Raw genomic sequence first — 26956 nt, 5'->3', positions numbered from 1 at the left:
TTGCTGAGTATGGAAAATTAGTTTTTGTTGATAGTGGAGTTTCTGGAAGTAGTAAAAATCATTAGTTTAGTTTTATTAGTGTTTCAGGCAAGGTGATTGGATTGCATCCAGATTTCTATTTTGGAGAAGGATAACTAGGTTTCTAATAGGAGTTTGGGGGGGGGGGTAAGCTGAGCAGATGATAGTGGAGTCATCTGCATACTGGATGAATGATGATTCGGGGATGGAGTGGTGGAAATTGTTGTTAAATATGTTCAAGAGTACAGGACCAAGAACAGAACCTTTAAGTATGCCTGTGGGTGTAGGTAGGAAGGAAGAGGTTGATGATTTCCATTGGACAGCTTGTTGGTGGTTTGATAGGTAGCTAGATAACCAAGCTATGGTGGTAGGAGAGAGATGTAGGGCAGAGAGTTGGGATAGGAGTAAGGGGTGGGAGATGGTGTTGATGGCCTTTGAGAGATCTAGGAACAATGTATGTGAAGATTGGGTAGAGATGGATGAAGGCTGCCAGCCTAGTCAAATATAATTTGATACATAATTCTGGCATTTGTAAATACAAATATAAAATACAGGACTGTTTTTTAAATGAAAGAAAAATGCTGTAAAATGTTGAACTTCAAGATTGTAGCAACATTGCCATCTGCTGTAAGGAAAACTAAGTCAAGCATATCACATCTGTTCTTTGAAATTAAAATCATGTCTTGTATGTTCTTTTGATCTCCAGAGCTCAGAGTCATTATGTCTGGACTAGCACATTATTTCTATTGTTTTAAGGCTAAAGTTAATGACCAGAATTTACACATGGAATGTCCTTTATTGCTTTAAGTGTAAAAGAATATAAACGCAGTTTCTGTGTGGCCTGGGGTCCAGGAAAGTTTCAAAATGATGTAATGTGTATACTGGGAAACCTAAGTGTCAAAAATCATGATGTAATCTGGGAGGGCCTCGCAGAAATGTTTGTTAGTGATTTTAAAAACTATTGCTCAGAGAGAGACTGTAAGCATTTTGATCTTGGACATCTAACTCAGCATTGCCTGTTGTCTTAAGCAAGTTATCTTAGAAGTGTGTTTTCTTGTAGAAATAGCTAGATCTACTAAAGATTAGACTAAGTGTTTTTCTGTTATGTCAGAACTGTACTACTGAATTATTTTAAGTTTCTGTGTGATCTCTGAACTCTTGAATAGCACTGTGGTGTAGTAGTATTGTCTTGTGCTTTTAGTATTTATTATTAAATATTTTAAAACCCTTTTCAACCGTGGCTGGCTTATGTAAAGATAAATTATGCTCTAGAGTTCATTGCATGCATATAAGTGATGTTGTAGTAAGCCCTTCCAATAAGCCTTAAGACTGCTTAGTTACATTACTACTGGATAATAATATTGCACAGTAATAATTGGGCACCCTTTTAACGGCCTTTGGGCAGCTGATAATTATTAGCTGGTGGTGGCAGTAATTAATACCATATAGTCTGGGTATAGGGGCTCAGATGGCGAATCTGTGTCAGCCTTTCCCAGGAGTGTCTGTGAAGTTGCATAAATAATTATCTCAAAGTGTGTGTGTGTGTGTGTGTGTGTGTGTGTGTGTGTGTGTGTGTGTGTGTGTGTGTGTGTGTGTGTGCGTGTGTGTGTGTGTGTGTGTGTGTGTGTGTGTGTGTGTGTGTGTGTGTGTGTGTGTGTGTGTGTGTGTGTGTGTGTGTGTGTGTGTGTGTGTGTGCCAGCTACATGGGCAGGGACACGAAGCACTGGTTGGACAGAGAGGGTACTGGAGGTTAGCTTGCCAGCTAGGCTGAGATCTGGACCCTATAGCTGTACTAGTGGGGAGTCTTACTGGGGACCTGGAGAGTAAGAGAGCAACCAGCCCCAGACTGACTGTGATCTCTGTCTGATCTTAAGGGAAATTGTACTTTACTGTGTGTATCTGTTATCCTTTCCTCTCATATGACACACCCTCTCTGGTGTTAGTGGTGAGGATTGAGGCTCCTTGATTGCTGGGCCAGGGCACGGGTGTCACATGTGGTTTGCAGTGGTTGGGATATCCACATCACATATTGAGTAGTTGGAAAATACTAATTGGTTTGTAGTGATCTGGGTAGAGTGAATCCTGTAGCTTATATACAGTGATCTCTGAAGGTGTTTTATACTCTAAATCAGCCACACAGTGAATACTCAGAGTTCAGATCACAACTGTTTTATTTCTTTTGTTAACTTAGTTTGTCAGGGTGAGCAGGCAGCATGTCAGTAGAGGAATATGGAAAGCTGACAAGGAGCCAGCTGATAGAGATGTGCTAGGCTAGGGGACTGGTGCATGGAAACCTGACTAAGGCAAACCTGATTACAGCCTTGGTTACAGCTACATCAGAAAACAGCATCCAGGAGGACAATCAGACTGGCAGTGGAGATACAATATCCTTGGAAAATGGACAGCTCAACCTTTCTGCACTGGACTTAAAAATCCAGCTGAAGCTAAAGAGACTTGAGTTGGAGAACAGTGTTTGGAGATAAAAGCTGTAGAAAAGGAGCATCAGAGGAGGCATGAGAGGGAAATGTTGACTCTTTGCCAGAGTAATGGAGGTAATGGGGAAGGGAGTAATTGGAACCCAGAAGCACAACAGGTCAGTAAATCTCTTCCACAATTTAAAGAGGGGGATAATTTTGATAGTTTTATTCATATGTTTGAGAGGGTATGCAAACAATATAGTGTTGACCAAAGGCTCTGGGTATGGTTCCTGACTCTCTTACTCCATGGGAAAGCTGTAACTTTTCTGTCAAAAATGCTAGCCACTGTCTGATTTGATTATACTGCTGTAAAAATATGTATTTTATAATGTTTTAAGCTAACACCTGAAATGTATAGGAAAAAGTTTCATGAGCATAGACGCAAGGCAGATGAAAATGTATGTGAATATGTGGCTGAACTGAGCACTTATTTTCATAGCTGGGTGAGTGGATGTCAGGTCACCACTTTTGAAGAGCTGGCAGACCTTTTGTTGAGGGAGCAAGCCCTTAGCACTTTTCCTGAGGACATGAGGATCTGGTTAGCTGATAGACAATGTGCTACTTCAGATGAGTTGGGGAAGAAGGGAGACCTATACCTGGTAAGCAGGGCAGCCCTGCACAGAAAGGGGACCCCCAGTACTGCTCATGGGTCTAAAGGAACCCATGGTGGGCAGCACAGACTGCCACAACAGAATCTGCCAGTAGTAGGGGAAGCCACTACTTCAGGTACACATCCAGGAGCTAGGGTTAAATGTTTTGAATGCAACCAGTGGGGCCATGTGGCATACAAGTGTCCAAAGAGGCAAGGTGGGGACCTAAAGGTGAGAGAGCCAGTAAGTGGGAAAGACAAAATGCCAATAGTAGGTTGTCTTGGGACAACAAGGCTACCAAACTACCACCAGAGGCTATATCTTATTGTAGTGAATGGCAACGAGGCCATTGCCAAGAGAGACACAGCCTCTGATATAACCATTGTAAAGCCTGCAATAGTTACAGAGGAGCACTACTTGCATGGGCAGTCTACTCCAGTCAGGGCTTTAGGAGGGATCCCATTCCAAATACCTTTGGCTAGGGTTCACCTTGACTGGAAGGGTGGAAATGGAAGCCAGCAAGTAGGTATATTTGAGGATATACCTGCAGATGTCCTGATAGGGAATGATTTTGATAGTGCTGTACCCTGTGCTTGTGCAGTTACATGCAGTCAGGCTTGGGGACAAGCATGTGGGTCTGGTAGCCTGGTGGAGACCCGGACAGACCACATACTTGCAGTCAGGACTGGTGAGGTGGTTACTTCAAGGAGTGAGCTACGCTGTAGCAGTGAGATTGAAGGTGAGACACAGCTGCTTGTGGGTAGTGATGTTCCATTGGACAGGGTAACTGCAAAGGTAGAGGTGAGTAGTAGTACGCAGCCTGAAAGTGAGGCATCATTGTCAGAGGATGCCAGACTTCCTGTGGAAGGGGAGCTGGGAAGGTTTACAAGGAGAGAGTTGAGACAAGATCAGCTCTCAGACCCTACATTGCAAGGCCTGAGGCAGGTAACTAGGGAAGCACCTGATTCTCAAGGAAAGGGGGAATCTGTATACTGGGACAAAGGGTTACTGTACAGAGAGTGGACCCCTGAGGGAGGGCTAGAAGGTGAGAGAATACAGCAGTTGGTAATGCCTAGAGCCTACATCTGGCGCTTCTAGCCATAGCCCATGATATTCCCTTTGCAGGTCATATGTGCATCAAACGTACAAAGAGGCATATTATGCAGAACTTCTATTGGCCTGGAATTTCCAGAGATGTAACAGGGTACTGTAGGACCTGTGAGCAGTGCCAAATGTTAGGCAAGGCAGGAGACAAGGTGAGAGCTCCTTTGATGCCTTTGCCTGTGATTGACGAGTCATTTCAGAGGGTAGCTATGGATAGTGTGGGTCCTCTGAGCACCCCAAGTTCCACAGGGAAAAATTTATCCTAGTGGTAGTGGATTATGTTACACAATACCCTGAAGCAGTGGCTTTATCATACATTGAGGCAGAGACGGTGGTAAATACTTTCTTAGAGATTTTCAGCAGGGTAGGTTTCCCAAAAGAAATAATGTCTAACAGAGGTGCCAATTTCATGTTAGATCTGCTGGCTTGTCTGTGGATGTCCTGTGGGGTGAAGCACATGAAGACCACCCCCTACCATCCCCAAACTAATAGTCTTGTTGAGAGGTTAAACTCTACAATCAAGTCCATGCTACGAGCATTTGCAGATCAGTTTAAGAGGGAGTGGGACAAATATTTGCCCCATCTGTTGTTTGCTTACAGAGAGGTTCCCCAGGAATCCACATGTTTTTCAACCTTTGAGTTGCTGTATGGGCTTAGGGTGAGGGGACCTCTAGATTTAATTTGAGATGAGTGTGAAGGTGAGTGTGAACCTCACAAGGAGTCTGTTGTGACATATGTCCTAAACCTCAGGACAAGGCTCAGGGAACTCATGGGCTTGGCCCATGAGAACCTGGCAGAAGCCCAACAACAGAAGAAGGTGTGGTATGACAGGAATGTTTGAGCTAGAGAGTATGCTGTGGGGCAGCAGGTAATGGTTCTCATTCCTGTCAGACACAACAAGCTGCAAGAAGCTTGGGAGGGTCCCTACAAGGTGGTAAAAAAGGTAAGTGATGTTAACTACATGGTGGAACTGCTAGGCAGATGGCAGGGGCACAAATTGTACCATGTTAACATGATGAAACCTTACAATGATCGGGAGGCTCTTTTTACTGAGCATTTGCAGTGGATTGCAGGAGGAGTCTGAGGGAGATCTGAGGACTGATCTCCTCAGTGAGGCTCAGGCTGACACCTCAGTTGAAGGGGTAGCAATATACCAGCAGCTATCTCCTACCCAGGTTTGAGAAATCCTAGCAGTGTTGCAGGAATTTGGGGACATGTTCACTGGGAAACCAGGGTGCGCCCACTTGGTGGAGCACCAGGTGGATACAGGACCCCAACGGCCTATTAGGCAGGCCCCTTGTAGGGTGGCTGAGAGAGTCAGACAGACCCTGAGGGAGGAGGTACAGCAAATGTTGGAACTAGGGGTGATTCAAGAGTCCAACAGTCCCTGGATCTCCCCAGTGGTGCTGGTGCCAAAGAAGGATGGCAGCACCAGGTTCTGTGTGGATTACAGGAAATTAAATACTCACACAGAGTTGGATGCTTACCCCATGCCTAGGACAGATGAAGCCCTAGAGCAGCTGTGTGGGGCTAAGTATCTTACAACCATGGATCTTACCAAGGGTTACTGGCAGGGGCCTTTGACTCCCAGTGCTAGAAAGAAGTCAGCCTTTGTGACTCCTTTTGGCTTGTATGAGTTCACAAAGATGACCTTTGGGATGAAGAATGCCACAGCAACTTTCCAGAGACTGGTAGATAATTTCCTAGCAGGAACAGGGAGGTTTGCCCTTGCTTACCTAGGTGATATTGCCATCTACAGCCATTCCTGGCCAGAGCATTTTCAGCATGTCAGGGAGGTGCTGGGCAGACTATAGAGGGCAGGGATGACCATTAAGTTGACCAAATGTCAGGTGGGGATGGCAGAGGTCCCCTACCTAGGGCATAGAGTGGGGAGTGGGGAGTGGTAAGATAAGGCCAGAACCTACCAAAGTGGAAGCCATTCAGGGATGGCCTGCACCTGTTATTAAAAAGCAGGTGAGGGTGTTCTTAGGGACAGCAGGGTACTACCAAAAGTTTGTCCCCAATTATAGTACCATAGCTGCTCCCCTCACAGACCTGACAAGGAAGAAGAGGCCAGATAAGGTAGTGTGGACTCCAGCATGTGAGCAGGCATTCCAGAAGCTTTGGGAGGACCCCCTGTGCTAGCCAGTCCAGATTACAGCAAATAATTTGTTGTACAGGTGGATGCTTTGAACTATGGATGGTGGCTGTACTTAGCCAGATTTCTTCAGAGGGGGAAGAGCACCCAGTGGTTTATCTCAGTCAAAGGCTCCAACCCAGAGAGGGATGCTAGGCAGCTGTAGAGAAGGAATGTCAAGCCACAGTGTGGGCATTGCAGAAACATCAGCCTTATCTGTATGGAAGGAAATTCACTGTTATGACAGATCACAACCCACTAACATGGTTAAACAGAGCCAGTCAGCAAAATACCAAGTTGCTAAGATAGAGCCTGGGGTTGCAAGCATATGATATGTCAGTGTAGCAACGCAGTGAGATTAACAATGCTAATGCAGATGGGCTCTCAAGACAGGGAATGGGGTGAGGTACACTCAGATAGACCTAACCCCCTCAAGCAGCGTTTCTCAAGGGTCACTTGAAAAACTAGCTTGAGTTCTCCAGAGGGGGAGAGATGTGAAGATTGGGTAGAGATTGGTGAAGGCTGCCAGCCTAGCCAAATAGAATTTGATGCATAGTTCTGGTATTTGTAAATACAAATGTAAAATGCAGGCTTGTTTCCTAAATGAAAGAAAAAATACTGTAAAATGTTGAACTTCAAGATTGTAGCAACATTGCCATCTGCTGTAAGGAAAACTAAATCAAGCATTTCACATCTGTTCTTTGAAATTAAAATCATGTCTTGTATCTTCTTTTGATCTCCAGAGCTTGGAGTCATTATGCCTGGACTAGCACATTCTTTCTGTTGTTTTAAGGCTAAAGTTAATGACCTGAATTTACATGTGGAATGTCCTTTATTGCTTTAAGTGTAAAGGAATGTTTCTGTGTGGCCTGGGAACCAGGAAAGTGTCAAAACGATGTAATGTGCATACTGGGAAACCTAAGTGTCAAAAACATGATGTAATCTGGCAGGGCCCAGCAGAAATGTTTGTTAGTGACTTTAAAAACTATTGCCCAGAGAGAGACTGTAAGCATTTTTATCCTGGACATCTAACTCAGCACTGCCTGTTGTCTTAAGTAAGTTATCTTAGAAGTGTGTTTTCTTATAGAAATAGCTAGGTCTATAAAGATTAGACTAAGTGTTTTTTTGTTATGCCAGAACTGTACTACTGAATTATTTTAAGTTTCTGTGTGATCTCTGAACTCTTGAATAGCACTGTGGTGTAGTAGTATTGTCTTGTGTTTTTAGTATTTATTATTAAACATTTTAAACCCTTTTCAACTGTGGCTGGTTTATGTAGAGATAAATTAATGTCTAGAGTACATTGCATGCTTATAAGTGATCCTGTAATAAGCCCTTCCAATAAGCCTTAAGACTGCTTAGTTACACTATTATTGGATAATAATATTGCACAGTAATAATTGGACACCCTTTTAAGGGCCTTTGTGTAGCTGATAATTATTAGCTGGTGCCGGTAGTAATTACTACCATATAGTCTGGGTATATGGGCACAGTTGGAGAATCTGTGTTAGCCTTCCCAGGAGTGTCTGTGAAGTTGTATAAATACTTATCTCAAAGTGTGTGTGTTTGTGTGTGTGTGTGTGTGTGTGTGTGTGTGTGTGTGTGTGTGTGTATGTGTGTGTCAGTTACTTGGGCAGGGACACAAAGCACTGATTGGACAGAGAGGGTACTGGAGGTTAGCATGGCAGCTAGGCTGAGATCTGGTCCCTATAGCTGTGCCAATGGGGAGTCTTATTGGGGACCTGGAGAGTAAGGGAGCAACCAGCCCCAGACTGACTGTGATCTCTGTTTGCTTTTTAGGGAAATTGCACTTTACTGTGTGTATCTGTTATCCTTTTTTGCTCATATGAGACATCCTCTCTGGTGTTAGTGGTGAGGATTGAAGCTCCTTGATTGCTGTGTCAGGGCACGGGCATCACAATGTAGATACAAATTTGCCAGAGTCACGTGCTAGATTAATTGTTTCAAGAAAGCAAAGAAGGGCAGTCATGGTACTGTGGCCAGGGCAGAAGCTGTGTGAGTAGGGGAAAGGAGATTGCTATGGGTTAGGTATGGCATGAGTTGTGAATGGATAGCTTTTTCTAGTATTTTAGAAAGTGGAGAAAGGATTGCAATAGGTCTGAAATTGGTAGTGTCTGTGTTTTTGCCTCCTTTGCAGAGTGGGATGATGTAAGCATGGCACCAGATAGATGGGACGTAGGACTCTTGTATGGATCTATTTATAAGAATAGAGATGGGATAGGCTATGCTTTTTATGCTAATTATTCATGAGTAGAATGTACTGATTGGTTTAATTTAGTTATATGGTTGGACAAGATATGCTTTAACAATTATTAAGTTTGTTCTGATGAAGTTCCATTTTTAAGGAACGAAAGCACTCAACAAGTTACAATGTGCAAAAACGTTGCCAGCAAACATGGTCTTCTTAAGTGAGTTGTTTTCCAGTGCTGCAACAAGTTTTTCAACTTGTTATTGCTTTGGAGTTTTATTACTTGGTTCAGCTTTTGTGTGTTTGTCAAGTGTAACCTTCCTTGGTACTAAGGTTACTATACAAAATTGGACATTTTAGACATGTGTCTACAGAAAACCAACAGACAGACAGCTGTATCTGAAAAGAAGTAGTAATCATCCTATCTACACAGTGAAATCTGTTATTTCCAGTCAATCACTTTGATATCACTGCATTTGTTCTACTGAGGCAGAAAGAGACATGCAGTTGTCACAGCTGAAAGGCGACATACTGGCTCAAGGTCACTCTGCCAAGGAGTATGACAACAGCTGTTTCAGTATAAATAGAAAAGCCCCTGCAACAGAGTTCAGCTAGTGACAACATATACTTCCAACCAATATTCAGTGAGGATGACAAGCTGAAAGAATTTTTTCCAGCACTTCCACTGCTATTTAAGCAACCACTAAATTGAAATAATCTTCTTGTCAGAAGCACACTTAGAGTAGAACATAGTCCAGAATGGTACAAAACCCTGCAATTATCCAAGATGCAAACATATCATATGATTTGCACCACTTCCATTAGAACAGTTTCACAGAACAGAGGTTTCAAAGTACATGGTTCATTTACCTGCACTTGCAAAAAACATGGTTTATCTGATAAAATGCAGAAAATATCCTGAGACAGGTTATATAGAAGAGGCAGGCCAGTTACTCAGAACTAGGATGAATGCCCATAAAAACACAGTTACAAATAAAATAACTGACAAGCCAGTAACAGCACACATTTCTCACTCTGATTATTCTGTATCAGATATGAAAATTACGGTTCTTAAAAGACATTTCCACACACCTTTGAAAAGAATAACAATGGAGATTAAGTTATTTAGTTGTTCAATATGACAGTCAGTGGTATGAAACTGGATACTGATTTTATGAAAAACTGTAATACCTAACGTTTCATTTTGAGCAACTAAAAGTCAACATAAATAAGGTATACTGAAGAGCAACATTTTTTTTTCTGGTAATGCACGATTTAAGATTAATTTGGTTTGTATTCAAAATGCTATTTTAAAATATTAACATTAGCTGTTAAGATTACTGGGGTCTATGTTTTAGCACCTGTATTTTATTCATGACGAGAGCCTAGTTACTTTCACATAAGCCACATTCAGGTCAAGATAGTAGTAACCATGAACATAATAGTCAGTAAGGTCTTAATGTTTTATCAATATAAGAAATCTTTATCAAATTCTGCTGCTTTTCAGAACCTTGGGCTGGCATAAAACATCATTTTATTTCCTGTCTCTCTCTGTTGCTCTCTCTCTCTCAGTAATCACAGCCTGTGTAGTGTATTAACTACATACAGCATCCAAACATTCCAACCCTGTATCTTATTCTCTTGGTAGTCCCTTACTTTCTCATCACTGTGGAGTGGACATTATTGCTAATTCATATTTTCTGTTAACCAAGACCTTATCTCACAAAGACTGCTTTTTAGACAAACAACTTACATATTATAGCTCCTTGTTTTCCTTCTCTGGATTTGACTACTCTCTCTACATGTCTTTTGTTTTGAGATTTACTTTCTCATTAAATGCCACAGCAGGCTCTCTGGGTGTTATCTTCTCTGCTAAATGAACATTAACTCTAATATAACATGCCAAACTTTGATTTTCCTAGCATGTTATGACCTTATTCCACAGCTTCTCTCTCTCTCTCTCTCTCTCTCTCTCTCTCTCTCTCTCTGTCTTTCTCTCTCTCTCACACACACACACACACACACACACACACACACACACACACACACACACACACTGCATGTCTCTGGGGTGTACTATGATATGGATTTTTTCAAACTAGCATTTTTAAAGATTTATTTTTTAGCCAATTGGAAATAAACTATGTGCTTTCCTTTCTAGGTACAAGTAGATATTTAAGCACTGCATTTAACATTGGTAACTTAACTCCTGATGAAAGGCTGCAGCTTGAGAGCTCAAGTAATTGAAAAAAACTATGTTGGTCCAATAAAAGGCATTACATTATGTCTGTGTTGCAGTGTCTTTATGTTTCCCAGATGTCAAGGCAGTTTTCAATATTATTTTTAGTTTTCTGAAGTATTCCTTTCTGATCTTTCTTCTCATTTATTTTTATTTTACTGCTGACACTTCATCTATTCCCAAATACTTATACACTCCATCCTGCTCAAGGTCTTATATATCATATTCCTATCTCAGATTTAATATTTTTTTGGCGATGCAGCTTTTTAATGTTGCTTTTCCATATTTGCTAAGACCAATTGTTATTTTTAACCATCTGAAAAAGTTTTAACCATTTGTAGTTGTGCTTTCAACTCCTCATCTGATGAACTATATATTTTTAAGTCATTTACAAAAAGTAGATGCGCTATCTTTAAACAAAGTTCTTTTCTATGAATTAAATTGAAACCATAGCCTAACCTGGTAAGTAAACATCCCAGTGGATGAAGGTTAAGACAAAGCAATAATTGCGACAAAGAATCACTCTGGAATATCCCCCCTTTGAATTTTTGTCCAAGGGACACTGTTTCATAGTCACTGCAATGTAGTTGATCAGTGAATAGTGTATCTTATATATTTGTATGCATTCCAGCATCTGTGAATGTAGGATGTTGTCAAATACTTTTTTGTAATCTATTCATGCCATACTTAGATGCTTCCCCTTTTTACAACTCTCTACTATGGCTATGTTTGGCAGCAAATGATCCTTTGTCCCATATTTCTTTTTGTTGTTACCTTTTTGTTCTATTGCCATTTCTATGTTTCTTTTTTATACCTTTCAAAAAAATCTGTTTTTTTTGTTCCTTATATTTTATATTGCCATAACTGATTTTTTTCTGAATGACTCTAAACTCTGTCTGCACCAGTTCCAGTTTATAATCTGTATATTGTCAGAAGGCAGGTTATTTGTTTATAGCTCTTAGTATGACTTGCGGGTTCACTCTTAAAGAGGAGCATCATTTCTCCTTATGTTAAACAGGTTGGTATCTCTTTAGGATGTGTGTATAAGTAATTCTTCCTTAGTGCTAAATCTTTGCTATATTAGAGCTCCTTACTTTTTCTCTTAGTTCTTCTACCCATTCAGCATCTTTGTTACAGTTAATAGGGTCTTCATAAATAAATACTTCTCCAAAATGTACCTAATTCATATCTTTTGGTGGTGTTTTTATTCCTTTAGCTTTGTTTCACAGTTCTCTAGAAAACCTTTTTAGATCATCACAGAACTGCCTATCTTGTACTTTTCCTTTACATATATATCTACATACCTTCTAAGTGTTTCTGCTTGTACTGATAGTTTCGCCCAGGGGTTCATGAAAGGCCCGTGCAAGAATAGACTTCGTGCCCGTGCAGCACAGCAGCATGCCTTGCATATTTATGAAGGTGTGCTGCTGTATAACCTGCACTGGCAGGATCCGTGAATGAGTGCAGGGGGTGTGTCCGAGCAGTGCTCACACAGTAAACATTCAAGAAGTGCGGTACAGCACTTTGAAAACAAAAACAGTGTCCGCAGACATGGTTAGCATACTTCCCAACTGAAGAGATATTCACAGTATGTCCAGATTTCTGCCTCATTTGTTATGTGTGTCCCTCCTGTCCTGGCAAAAAGCTGAAGCTCAACGTCATTAAATAATGACAAACATTTGAGTCTAAGACTCCACATCCTTCAAATAAGTCATGTTAATGCAAAACCTATTATTCTATCAACTTTCTAAGTTTGTAAGAGCAATATTTAAAATCTGTCCCTTTCTGTCCCCCATCATATTAGGCTTTGTTCAGATTTTATGCTCTTAAGAGGTGATGAGGTTTGTCTGTAAGCTATGTGCATATCCCTAAACTAAGAAAAATAAAACAAATACTTTTTTCCCCATCCCCATTAATGTTTAAGTGTAGCTGATTGGGTATGCATGTCACGCAGCTGTGTGCAGCATTGCTTAAACATCCGAAGGAGCTAAATAGAAATATACAGCCAAATTATCCAAAGTGAGATAGCATAGTGGTTAGAACTTTTGCCTTGCATGCAGTCATTCACAGTTTGAGCCCCAATGCAGTTTATTCATTTTTATATGTGAAAGCATGTGTAAAAATGTTTTTTTTTATAACTAGGTAGTAAATAATATATATATATATATATATATATATATATATATATATATATATATATATATATATATATGTTAATATATATGTTAATATATATATAGTTAACCAGGGTAGTGTAGTAGGTCCAAATTTGAGGCATCAGTGTAGTAAAGATGTGAAACTCCCATATAAATACAAGTGTCCCAAACAGTATAGCCACACAAGAATATAATGTAAGGAAAGCACATAGGGGGATGTTATGGAAGGTAAACATACATATCATAATATGTCATTAATGAGGAATTAACCCCACAGTCCTGATAGTCCATAAAATGAAAGCTGAACAATGCTTAATTGTGCTCAGCTATGCTTAGCCAGTGTAAGCATTGCTTAAATCTAAATGTTTACCAATAATTAGCATAGCTAAGTGGATTTGCACACTGGAAAGCAGTGCTTAGCATCTACCCCTTTAAGGAATGCTTATCTTAGCTAAGCGGGTTTGCCCATCATTTAGCTTAGCTCAGCATATTCAAAATTGGCCAATCATGGCAAAGGGAGGAATTCAGGCCTATTTAAACCCTGCAGGTGGGAATGCAACCATAACCAGTAGTAGCTGATCACTGCAGGCACTATGGCTGGCATTGATGAGGGTGTGCGCTTTTCAGCACAGCAATGGAGCATTCAGGAGTCCAGAGACATAAAATACCATGAAGGGAGACTGCTGCAGGACAAGTACCAGAGCTCCCAATACAAAGTGGAGGCCTGGGACCATCTCACACATGATCTCACCAGTGCTACTGGTATTCCTCAGACTGGTGAGCAGGTCTGGCACCATTATGCTGACCTGAAGTGTAGGAAGAGGGATCTCTTGAATCAGTGGATCCAGGACACTCATGCACAGAATGTCCCAGCAGTGTGTATCAGTATCAATTATTGTGTAACAAAGTCCAACCTAAGTATGAGATGGATAGGTATTCATAAATGTTTCTCTATCTCCTGTACAGCTGGAGAGGAGAGGGCTGTGAACATGGATTCTCACGCTAGCAGGCTGCTAAGGCTGCATCATGAGGCCGGTGAGTACAAATCTAGCTTGCAGTAGTTAGGGCAAATAAATAGAAATACTGCCAGTAGTTAGAAATGTGTTTTGTTTGTACTGAATAAATGAGACATTAGCAGAGTAATAGTGACGTACAGGATATATATCAATAAAAGTGTTAGTACCTGTCAATAAAACTCAAAACCCCAGACTGTTATGTTTACTTTGGTATGTGGTTGTATGAATCTAAATGTGTACAGCTTCTGCACAGCAACTATGACTCTGACAACATTAATTAAATGAGGCTCATCTGACAAAGATTGTGGAGTTGTAAAACAGATTATCTATAAGAAATGTTCCATGCACCAAGATCTGATCCCTGAATAGTAATGTTGTGTCAGCCATTGTTTTCCATACTGTACTATGTCAAGGTATGAACACACAGTATAGGAACTACCTGCCATGCATGAATGTCAGAATTACAAGGCAGATAGTCCAAAAAGAGAGTATTATGTAGAAAACAGTCAAAAATGAAACAGCAGTTCCCCAATAGCTCATTGTGGTGAAACACAACCTTGTTGTGCCTTCTTGCACAAACAGGCATGCTTCAAATCCCAGGAGTGGTATTAAGCTGTAAGCATGATCTGACCCAAGAATATGTGTAGAAACAGTCAGGTATTGTTAACAGAAATCTCCTCCACAAGTCCGCCAAGTAAGAAAAGGTATAAAGGACCTGTAAGAAGGTTGTAATTATACACTGTGCACAATGCCCACTGTCCAACCCCAAGGCTTCAAATGACAGCAAGATAAATACATACACTAAGTAGTCTCCTCCAAGAAATGTCCCTCAACTGTCATGCTGTCACAGCTAGTGGTTGCTGCTGTCAACACCCAGGGTGACTGATAAAAATCAAGGCAGAGTATGGCAATAACACACACACACACACACACACACACACACACACACACACACACACACACACACACACTATGGGTGCACATATCTAACTCTGACTATGTGAATATGGGTAGAAACAGTCAAGTAGTGTTAACAGAAATTTCCTCCACAGGTCCACCAGGTAAGAACAGGTAAAAATGAGCTGTAAGAAATCTGTAATTATACACTGTGTATAAACATACCACTGCCCAACCCAAGGCCATAGGTCAATGTAAAGTGAGGTAATACCTGGACAGTAATGATTAGAGCAATGATCATTAAAGTTGTGAGCAACTGAAGCATATACAGTTGTTAATTGACGTCTCTCCCCCCCCCCCCACCCTATCTGCACCAATAATCTAAACACATAAATCAACGGGTATGTTTTTCACCAAACCTACTGTTGGGACATGTGTCTTATTGTTCTACAAATATTTAAACATTTAATTATTAATGTTTCATGTTCAATTACTATCATCGGTGGCCTGTTGCTATCAATGCAACCTGCATGTTGTTATAATGCCCACTGTGGTTCCATATATGCATGTGTTCTGTTTGCTATGCATCTGTTTCAATTATGCTGTTTTGGGTTAATGAGAACACCCATGCATGTTGTTATAACTAATCCTGGAATGTGTTGTTCATGACTAACCAACATATGCCGTAAAACCTCAAAACCATAGCACGTCTGGGAAGGCCGATTCCAGCAAATCTGCCTGTCCTACCTCAACTGGCCGTGGCACCAGGCCCCAGCACATCTGGGACCCAACCCGGGACCTCCTTGTCCACTGGTCCTGCACCACCTTTGGGTGGAACTGCCTCAGGGGATGGGGCCATCCCACCCAGGAGTGGGTGCAAACAGGACACTGCCACCTGTAGTCAGGTCTGGGGCTTGGGGCATAGTGTGCTTTAAAAGGAGCTTAGAGATCAGCTACACCAGCTTGAGGGCTGCATGGTGCATCTTGAGTGTCAGCCTGCCCCCTCCTGCTCAGCCCCAAACACAGTCACCTTTGGAGCTGTGAAGGTGCAGTGGTGACTGCCCATGAATGGGGACCTCAGTCCCACTGTATCCATTTGGGGGCTTGTGGGCATCTGATTCCCAACCACCTTCTCCATCCAAAATGTTTTCCCCCACGTGTCATATACCACCCCTGTCTGCTGTCTTGTCTGTCTTCCTAAAAACAACAAACAGGAAAGGCAATAGTCGAATCGAGTGAACCAACACAATTTTATTACGTGCTTTTCATTTGCCTTAAGATGAAAACTTCTTTGATCTGAAGATGTTTGCATCTAAAGGCAAAATAATGTGCTTAATAAAACTGTTGGTTCACTTGATTTGACTATTGCCTTTCCTGTTTGCTATTTTTAGCTTAGTTTGTGTGGCCATTAATGTTTATCTTGTCTGTCTTCCTACCCAACTTACCTCCCCAAATATACCTACTATCCTTCCTCAACATCCCACTCCCACTCCCACCTTATTAAAAAAAAAAGGCAATCTGTTCCCAAAAAAAGTCACCCCATACATAACTGTTCATTTTGCACTGGACACATGTAATCTGGTCTAATTGGCTTACCAACACATTGCTGTTGTCTATACCCCTCTCTCAGGGGTTCGAGTGTCCAAATTCACCTCCAACGTCTGTACAAATGCACAGCTGTTGCTGCATCAGAAATGAACAGCTGTGGACCTTCCCTACACCTGACCTGCATATCCCTAGCTACCTTTCATATTGTTTTTCCCTCTGCATGCCCCCTTTTTCACCATTCTCCTATCACATATTTTTTATTTTCTTTTAAAGGAATTAGCATGGGGGAATTAGGAGTAAGTGGCAGTAAGTGAGTTTGCGTGATGCTAAGTGATGCTTACACAGATTAAGCAGATTCCTGTTTAATCATGTGTTGGCATCGCTTACCATTGCGCAAACCCACTCAAAACTGCCTTAATCACCCTGTTTCCATCAGCCACTGTTCTGCCCAGCAACAAAATAATTAACCCTGCCAAGTCTTGAACCCATGACCCTGTACAACATAGTCAGAGCAATGTACCACTAGAACACCTGAGCTATAGGAATTTTTTTTTGCTTTTTCAAATATATCAATACGTACAGGTATTGATTAGTAGTGAAAAACACTGTAAAAGCAGTCATGTTTTTATATATAAATATACACACATAAGATATGTATGGTGAGAGAAATATGATAAAGTATATACAACTATTTATAGAGATATACATATAAAAATATACATGTACAATATATACATATTAACATATAAATGTATGTATGTATATATATATATATATATATATATATATATATATATATATATATATATATATATATACATATAAAAAGGATATAAATATATACATATACATAACATATATATATATATATATATATATATATATATATATATATAGTTATATATATATGCTCATAACATGTAGTGGAGTCATACCGCAGCTACAGCACCATACCTCTCAACCTCTTATTGCAAGAATGCTGGCCAATGGCTGTGAAAATGGGGGGACAATGGGCCAAAACCAGGGACATGATGTAAATATTACTCTTATAAATGTGGAATGTTGCTAGAGTAACAGGCTTTATTTCAGCATACATGTTCTGAAGGATGTGAGTACAGAAAATGTAATGTATGTCTATACCTACTGACAGAAATCCTGACGTCATCACACTGATGTACCAGAGAAATAAAATTAAGGACTATGTGGAACAGACCAGAAATATGAGCAATAAACTTGGACATCTTGAGGCAATCAGGTCAGTTGAGAGGTATGCTCAGAACCCCTTGGTGCAACAAATCTAGACCAAGCCTGACAAAGTGGGGGGGGGGTGGAAGTCGTGAAAATAGGGACATATCTCAAATACTGGAGTAGATAAGCTGACAGTTGCTGCAGTAACACCCTCCTTTCTGTTCAAACGTATATTGACTGATATAGCACAAGTCCAAAAACCAATCACTTCCCACTAGTCAGTGACTTAAATCCCCACAGCATCCCACTGATGTGTCAGAAATACACAACATGTATGGGAGCCAGGCAACAGTACATCCCACAAATATCTGGACATAACATCACAGTAGGGAAACTACAGTGACTGCTAGCCATGTTATCAAGCATTGTCTAAACTACAGCTAGACTGACACAACAATAACCTAAATCTGCTATGGGGAATTACACATGTATTTGTAAAGGTATCAGGCACTACAGGGATGTAACAGCACTGAAAAACAGATACCAGTGTGAAAGTGCATACCCACAACCAATCCCACCACAGTTACATACTTGTAAGGCAAATGAACAGGAGAGTATAGGGACTGTGTGAACAAAACCATCAGCATGTTTGACACTCACACACTGCCCCTACATGTAATGGCCCAATTCACAGTGTAGTATGACGCCTGACCATGGTACGGGACATGTCTCAGTCTTCCCATACAAACATATAACAGTTGATAGACCACCAGAAACTGGAGCAGCATGCAAAATCAGATAGAAAAGGAACCATAACACTTACATCTACCCCCCCTACACAGGCCAAATAACATATTCACAATACACTGATACACAATCCTGACAGTCTGTCAACAGTCGTCAGAAATACACAGACCTCCCAACTGTACAGAGTCTAACAAAATGTCCAGGCTTTGTCCTCATATACAAGGCCTCTTATACATAACATGTCTGGCAGTCTGATACATCACTGGGATGATATCAGGAATGAAGTCACTAAATAATTATATACCTTACCTATGCACCTCTTACTGCATGACATCTGGACAAAGTCTGACATACTTGGGGACAGAGGCCCAAACACAGGGGCATTATTTACATATTGCTGTTATAAACTGAGAAAGTTGCTGGTGTAACAGGGCTGTTGTAACATATCTGTTTTGAGGGATATGAAGTCAGAAACACAAATGAATGTTACCATTTACTGACTGCAATCCTCAGAATATGCTACTGAATTTCCAAAGACAAAAATGTGTAACACACCAAATATAAGAGTCCAAGCTCTGGCCAGTGTGCAGATAGCCCTACAGTTGAGAGTTTTAGCAACCACATAACATTGTCAGACTTAAAGTCACACAGAACAGACATATCCACATGAACCCTGTCAAACTAGAATTACTTCAAATGTATAACAGCAATACTTACATTCTGTCCCTATGTCTGGAACATTCTCCCCCAGTTTGTTGGGCTGTCTCCAAAGTGTTTGTTATAAGAGGTATTTCCAAATACCCTCTGTGATGCTGTCACACACCTCCATGAAGTCCTCCTCACAGACAAGGAAAAGGGGCAGCACCCACATGAAGTACTCAGTTATAGGAGTGTGTTTCCTTGCAACTGGCTATTGTAATGATACCACAGCTGGTTTACATGCAGTTATCAAGTTGGGGACTCCAATTGGTGCACAGGCCATTGGCTGCTCATGAGCTTTACCAGAAAAAGGTATGCTGATGCCTATGCAAAACAGATGTATACTCTACATCCTAGAGAGAGAGAGAGAGACAGAGAGACAGAGAGACAGAGAGAGAGAGAAAAAAACTGAAAAAAAAACAACAAACAGCAGCAAGCAGGATAGAACCACCTACACTTGCAAAAAAAAAAAAAAAGTATGTCAAACAAGTAAGCATGTAATGGACTCCATTAGTGGGTATGTAATAATGGGAAATAGGAAGTTTAACATATATGTCTCAACAAGACTTGCTGTACTGATATATTGCTGATCAGAACCTATGGCCATAGAATTTGTCTATATGCAGTGACACGGAATACAGCTCAGGCCCCTGATTCACCCCAGGAAAGGATGGATCACGTATGACTACTACTGGAATGTGTTGGACAATACTGACTGTGACACTGCTAGGCCAGCTACTGGGATGTCACACATGTAAATACAGCCATGATATACATGTTTGTATCAAAAATGTTTGGGGCCTATACAGGGTATCTGCATAGTAAAATACTGTTGCAGCTGTGTGTGCTGACCTGCATGTGATATACTGAGCTCATACCATTCAACTGTCCAATGTTATGCACACTGACCATATGTGTGCCTCATATTTGTAGTTATTTACTCAAAGAGTTGTGTTATGTCTGGCAAATAACTTGAAACCTGTGAATACTGACATTACAACATCTCTTCTTCTTTCTGTCAGCTGTTCCTGTTAAGGATCACCACAGCAGATCATCTATCTCCATGTCTTCCAGTCCTCTGCATTGTGCTCTGTCACACCAACCACCTGCATGTCTGCTGTTACCACATCCATACACCTTATCCTAGGCCTTCCTCTTTTCCTCTTAAATGGCAGCCTCAACCTTTCCCAAATATACTAAGCATACCTCCTCATCACATGTCCACACCAACATAATCATGTCACTCTCTGGCTTTGTCCCCAAACCGTCCAACCTGGCCTGAGCCTCTAATATACATACTCCTAATCCTGTCCACTTTCGTCAAATCCCAGTGCAAATCTTAACATCATTAACTCTGATACGTCCAGTTCTGACTCCGGCCTTTTTTTCAATGCCAGTGTCTACAACCCATATAACATACCTTGTCTCACTACCCTCTTGCAGACCTTCCCTATCACTCTTAATGATAATTACCTGTCACAAATCACCCCTGACACTCTTCTACACTAACTGCATCCAGCATGTACTCTCTTCTCCACCTCTTCCCCAAACTTGCCATTACCTTGAACAGTTGTACCCAAGTATTTTGTACCCCACTTTGATACACACCGCCGTACACCCCTTACATCTGGTCTCTGGCACACACAATATATCCACCTTTCTTCTGTTCATCATATCAGTTAGCTATGTCCCCATACCAGTCATACTCGCAACATTAAATGTTTCTACCATTACTACCACACTCTAGCCTTTATCCTCTCTGCCTGCCATATGAGCATCGAACATCTTCCAGGGTATGTCTGTGAATGCAACAGCTACTGTACTATCAAATGACATTGTGCGTTACAGCAATATGAAGAAAGTGTCACTAATCATGGCCCAGAGCCCACCATGTATGTGCGGCATCCTCCAGATGTCCTGCCCTAACAAGTTGACAGGAATGACTGGGCAGTATGAGTGTAATTACAGTGTGCCATACTGAAATAGAACTGAAATGTATAGCAGGTATTACCTGGCTGCCTCATAATGACTGACATGGGATCTAAACCATCAGGTAAAATAAGCTGTACATGTCATACGCGTGTATAATATTAGTTTCTGTGCATCCAACAAAGTTACACTTCTACAGCTAATGGTTGTTGCATTGCCCTGATAAAGGCATGGGTACTAGAATAAGCATATGTATCATGTTGAAATTGGAGAGGTGTCCAACTGTGTTAGGACCTTGTGTCCATGCCTACTACAAACAGATATATGACCACCCACATAGCTGTATGGCCTCAGCAAGACCTTACTTGTGAAACCTGCCTTCACCAAAGTAGAGTGATCTCTTTTGCTGGACAGCAGCAATGCACAAAGCACACAATGGGATGCTATATTGGGTGTACAGGGCAAAGCAGGCACAGACACCAACTGGAAAGCATGTCAACCTTTGTCTGTACAAGCATATTAGGTCACAAGTGGCGTACTGTAAGGCTAACCGTGACTACAGATTGGACACATCCACTAAGGACAATCACAAGGCCATCTTCACATATGTCTGCAGTCTCAGACGCAACAACACAATCCACCCTGTAATGGTGGTTGATCACACCACATACACACACACACATCATAGCCACAGCCAACCTGCTGCAGACAGATGTATGGCAAACATCAACCCCTCCGGCTCACCATCAGTGTAGGTGGATATGCACAGCACATGAACCCCTCCCCTCATCCTCATGGATCAAGTGCAGACTACCTAAACAAGGCTAACAAAATCAGGTCCCCCTGGGTCTGAAAACAGTCCTATCTGCATCCTACATGAACCCAGCCATATCCTTCCAGCTCCATTACACACTGTATGCAAGCAAAGCCTGAGCACTATTGACATCCCATCGTCAAGGAACACGGCCACTGTCAACTCTCTACACAAACATGAATGATGAATGGGGGTTTATGCAATGTACTGGCCCTCATTGGGGGGAACATGACACATCAGGACCAGGAGTACAGTGCATGTTCATACAGTGCTGCTAGGTACAGGGGTATGATGTGTGATGTATATGTAAGTGGTGGGTAATTATAGGCAATATTCATGTGCTGGTCCTGTAAAGAACCATGGGCAATGTCAGAGATCCTGTGATGTGTTTCCCTGTTTATGTCTTCCAGGTGCCATGCAAAGATAACCATTTACACTGCTGAGGAGACAGCGGCCATCTGTTTTAGCCGTAGCCGGCAAAATCAGCAGGAGAGGACTGCTCTGTGGGATGAGCTAGTCCACAGAGTGAATATATTGGGCCACCATGGATGAAGTTACAATCAGGTTAGGCACAGAGTGACTGACTTGATATGTAGAGTCCAGCAAAGGACTGCTGCAGTTGCGAGGGACTGTAATACTACAGGTGGAGGTCTTGCCACACAGGCCCCTGTTATGGCAACAGAGGAGCTCCTTGCCAACCTTGGGGTAGCCCCCACGCAACCTCAAACACAGGAAACACCAGTCATGGAAGTGGGTGGCACCCAGGCAACAGGTGAGGAGTATCCAGGTAAGGCCAAAGTGCACAACAATGTAATGAAGTGGCTGTTAAACTGTCTTCCATAGAGTCTCCAGATGCATATGTAAGTGCTTAATGGATTAGTGGGTGGGGTTTAGTAATGCACACAAGTGCACATATATGGTGAAGGACAGCAAATTGTGTAATACCATAGTGTTGAAGTAAACCTCTGGGTACAGGGCACAGCACCAGTCAACAATAATACATAATTTTATTTATTATGACTGTAAATGCCCAAAATGAGTAAGACAGTTAAAGACTCTGAATGGTCAGAAATGAAAGCGCTTGATACTACTTTCTTATTTTAAAGGTCTTACTCATTTTGGCCATTTACAGTCATAATAAATACAATCATTTATTATTGTTGGCTGTTGCCGTGCCCAGTATCCTGATGTTTACTTCAGATCTGGCTGATTTTTCACTTTCATATTCGTAATATCATAGTGTGTACTGTACCCATGCAGAAATGTAGTATTCATCTTTTACCAATGCCAAATGTGAATCTGCTGACAATACCAATCCCCCACAACTACATAGGTACTTCTGGTCTGCACATGGGACAGCAGCCTGAAGCTGGTAAGTATGGGATTTTCCTGTTGTGGCTCACCAGTACCCCAAGCATGTTAAGGTCATGCATGTGACCATGCACACAACTGTGACACTTGGCCATATGGCAATATCTGCATGTTGACTTGTGGTGGTGTTTACTACATTGCATCACCATGGTCAACAAGGGTGTATTTGCAGGAGATGTCACATATTTGTAGCATACCTCACAACCTGTCAGGCAGGACATCTGGACAAAGACTGACAAAATTGGTGGACAAAGGCCCAAAACTAGCGTCATATTGTGTAAAATGCTGTTATGCAGTGCATATAAATGGTGTACACACCTGTTAGAATGCTAGGTACTTGTGATATACAATAATGAGAGCACAACAAACAATTTCAAAATCCAGCCAACCTTTCATGTGACCTATAACCAGTACACAATTAAATTGTAAAGCAAACAAGTTGCTAGGGGAACAATTATGACACATAACAATCGTACAACAACCTAGATGCATATGTGTGCACAGGCTGAAGCTAATACTGTGTTGATGCAGCTTTCAATATAATTACAGCAGTACATCTTATTGGGTACACATCTGCCATCAATTACAGAGACTCTTTGATTAACAGCAAATAATGGTCAGCTGTCCTACCAGGATTATCCTAACATATACCCAGTTGCCTACAACAGCAACAGCCATGGTTTGCATACAGCTGATGAAGCTGCTAAGGGATGACATTTCTGAGATGTAACAGCCTAGAGAAGTGTACCAAAACATTTCCACAGCATTGCATTTACCATGGAACACAGTGCAGACAGTCGTTAAAAGGTGGTGAAAATATGGGACTACACTGACATTGTGAAGGAGTGGACGTCCCTCCAAATTCTATGAGGATACCTCACCACAACTGGCCAGGGAGGCTGTCAGGAGCCCTGTAGCAACAGTGAATGAGTAGCAGGAATCTCTAGCAAGTACTGGGTGTGTACTACATGTGACAACAATCTTCTGTGGTCTCCATATGTCTTGACTGTAGGGTAGGGTTGGAGGATGGCAGCAGTTCCATACAACAAACAATATCCAAGTCTGGATAAAGTGTGAAAACAAAACATCAGGTGTTTAAAGAGAAAGTGGGAAAATGTGTTATGGTCATATGGGATCAAGGTTAAACTCTTTGGCCACAATCCTGACAGGTTTGTCTGGCGCAATAACACCACTACACATCATGACAAAAACACCATCCCCATGGTGAAGCATGGTGATGGACGTGTCCTGCTTTGGGGTTGCTGTTCACATGCTGGAACTGGGGCTGTAGCCAAGTAGGAGGGCATTATGAACAGTTCCAAACACTGGTCCCTTGTGGCTCCAATCCTTCTGGTGTTTGCCACATAGCTGTGGATGGAGAGAGATCCCACCTTTCCACACAACAATAGCCCAAACCATACATTCAAATCAACAAAATGATGGCTTCACCAGAACACATGCGATGTTCTGCACTGGCCCAGCCAGAGCCCACACCTACATTCAATACAAAATATGCAGGGTGACCTGAATAGGGAAGTGCACAGGAGAAGCACTTTCAATACTGACAGAGTTGGAGGTGTTTTGCAAGGGAGAGTGTGCAAACATTAGCAAGTCAAGATGTGCCATGCTGATGGACACCTTCCCAAGAGGACTGAATGCTGTGATTAAATCAAAATGTGCTTTAATAGAGGATTACTTTAAGGGTGCGCACACTCATGCAACCAGCCTATTGTACCTATTTCATTTACCATATGTTACCCATAACTGATGTGTATGTTCTTTAGTTGGATTGTAGAGGTTATATGTCATATGAAATGAGGGAAATGTTTTAACCAGATTTCTGGGTCTCATGTGATATATCACAAAATCCTATATCCACTGTAAGCTTAGGAAGTCATTTGAGTAACCAGCTTTGTTTTGACATGACATACATGTACTGCAGGTTATGCAGTCTGCAGCTCAAATTACGACATTAATTACTGGTACCGATCCACAGGCCATCCCAGTAGTGTATCAGACAAACTTAGGAGTTATGAGGAACAGATAAAACATATGAACCACACATCTAGACATTCAGCAAAAATCTGTACAGTCAGAAGGTATGTTCTGTAGGAGTTGCCACAGTGCTATACAGGTAAACAGCAATAATGTTTACATGGGTGCAGTGTGTGCTAGGTGAAGGCCCATCACCTACTAACACCACTCATGTATCCCAGAGGTGTATATTCGTAGTAACAGTACATGGAAAGGGCTGCACTGCATGATGCTGAGGGTCTGTCCAGAGTGTGTATGTTATTGTCTAGCTGTGTGTCGTGAATGTCACCAGTTGGCTAATGTGAGGTCTGTGTAATGCCCTTGAGGCACCTCACCTGTATATATATATATATATATATATATATATATATATATATATATATATATATATATATATATATATGTGTGTGTGTGTGTGTGTGTGTGTGTATATACCAGCAAACTATATAGTACTGGTAGTAATTTACATATCTTGTCTATTCCTCACAGGTGGACATGGTGGCCATGGTCTTTCCCACACTGGTTCTGATGTCAGTGTCTCTACAGACTCTGACCATGATGGTGTTCCTATTGAGGCACAGGTGGGGTTGTCGGGGGCTGAATCTGTGCCATCAGTTGGCATCCCACTGTTGTCAACCCCATCTCCGCACACAGTCACAATGCCCACAAATACCCCATCACCAGTGGCCACAGATAATGGACATTTGGCAGGTGGTGGCATGGAACAGGCTAGTGTAGTGACTATGGCAAGTGAAGGTGCTGGCACTAGCCATGGCCAGAGTGCTGGCAAGGTCACACATAGGCAGATGGGCAGGGGTGCTCAGAGCAGGATTGCAGCCCATAATGCCCCTGTTGCAAGTGCCGCAGCAGCAGTCACCAGATGCGTGTTTTGGGCCATCATAGTGGCACAAGCATGTAGTGAATGTAACACCAGACATATATGCAGGGTCATGGATGAGCACATCCCTGGTGTCCATGGTGATATTCGTGAACTCATTACGGCCATCCATGAACATAATCTGGTCATGGATAGATGGTGGGGGGAGACCTTGGCACTCTTTGGCCATGGAATATCTGTGCCTGAGCATTTGGCAGGGGAGCTGCCAAGCAGACATAGGTCAGCACCACAACCAGCTGAAGGTCTACGTGACCATGCACCATCATATTCCCACAGTGGCAGTACCACGAGCACTACTGAAGGGGATGTGCTGTCCATGCCATGACACAGCAAGCCATGGGCACATGGTCCTGCCCATTCCCAACAGGGACGCGGATCCAGCAGCCAGCAGTCACCATCGGGGAGTAGTACTGCATCCGGACTTGGCCCTGGTGGTGCTGGTGAGACCCCTGGCAGAACCAGTTTCCATTTTCATGGCAGGAGAAGGTGAACTGTACACCCTGCCATGTACGGCCCACAGTTGTCCACACTACCTCTGTGTAGGGTGGCTACATGCCATGACTGTGTGCATACAAACACACACACATCACCATCAGACAAATCACCATGCACACACACCATGTCTGCACAGCCCATTTAATGAACACCACCCAAACACACACACACAAGATGTCAAATGTATGGCCCAGCCTAGGACACTGAGAGACCCACACAACACCCTGTGCATATGATGATACCTGTGCCACATCCCTGCCATACACACCATTGATGCAGGGACATGCTAATATGGGTCTGATGCACAGGGTGACTTTAGTACTGTGTAGCTAATTATTGCTGTGTAAGGTGCTGTCCTCTGGCATTTATAATGGGTACACATCAGAGACC

At 42.0% G+C, this 26956-nt stretch overlaps 1 protein-coding gene across 2 annotated transcripts in view; it reads left to right on the top strand.

Moving 5' to 3' along the window:
* The window catches only part of LOC122806542 (espin-like), a 484803-nt gene that overhangs the window by 110681 nt on the left and 347166 nt on the right, over nucleotides 1–26956 (top strand). The window contains exon 2 of one of the 2 annotated variants that reach the window (XM_044077044.1): nucleotides 22179–22555. The exons of the other annotated variant lie outside the window; for it this stretch is intronic. Coding sequence (XP_043932979.1) covers nucleotides 22441–22555 — 115 coding nt within the window. The 5' untranslated portion in view covers nucleotides 22179–22440. The remainder of the gene's footprint in view (nucleotides 1–22178; nucleotides 22556–26956) is intronic. 2 annotated transcript variants of the gene reach the window in all.

This window comes from Protopterus annectens, chromosome 7.part0 (assembly GCF_019279795.1).
Source record: "Protopterus annectens isolate FY-2018-M chromosome 7.part0, PAN1.0, whole genome shotgun sequence".
NCBI lineage: Eukaryota > Metazoa > Chordata > Ceratodontiformes > Protopteridae > Protopterus > Protopterus annectens.
This window is presented reverse-complemented; position numbering and strand designations above follow the sequence as displayed.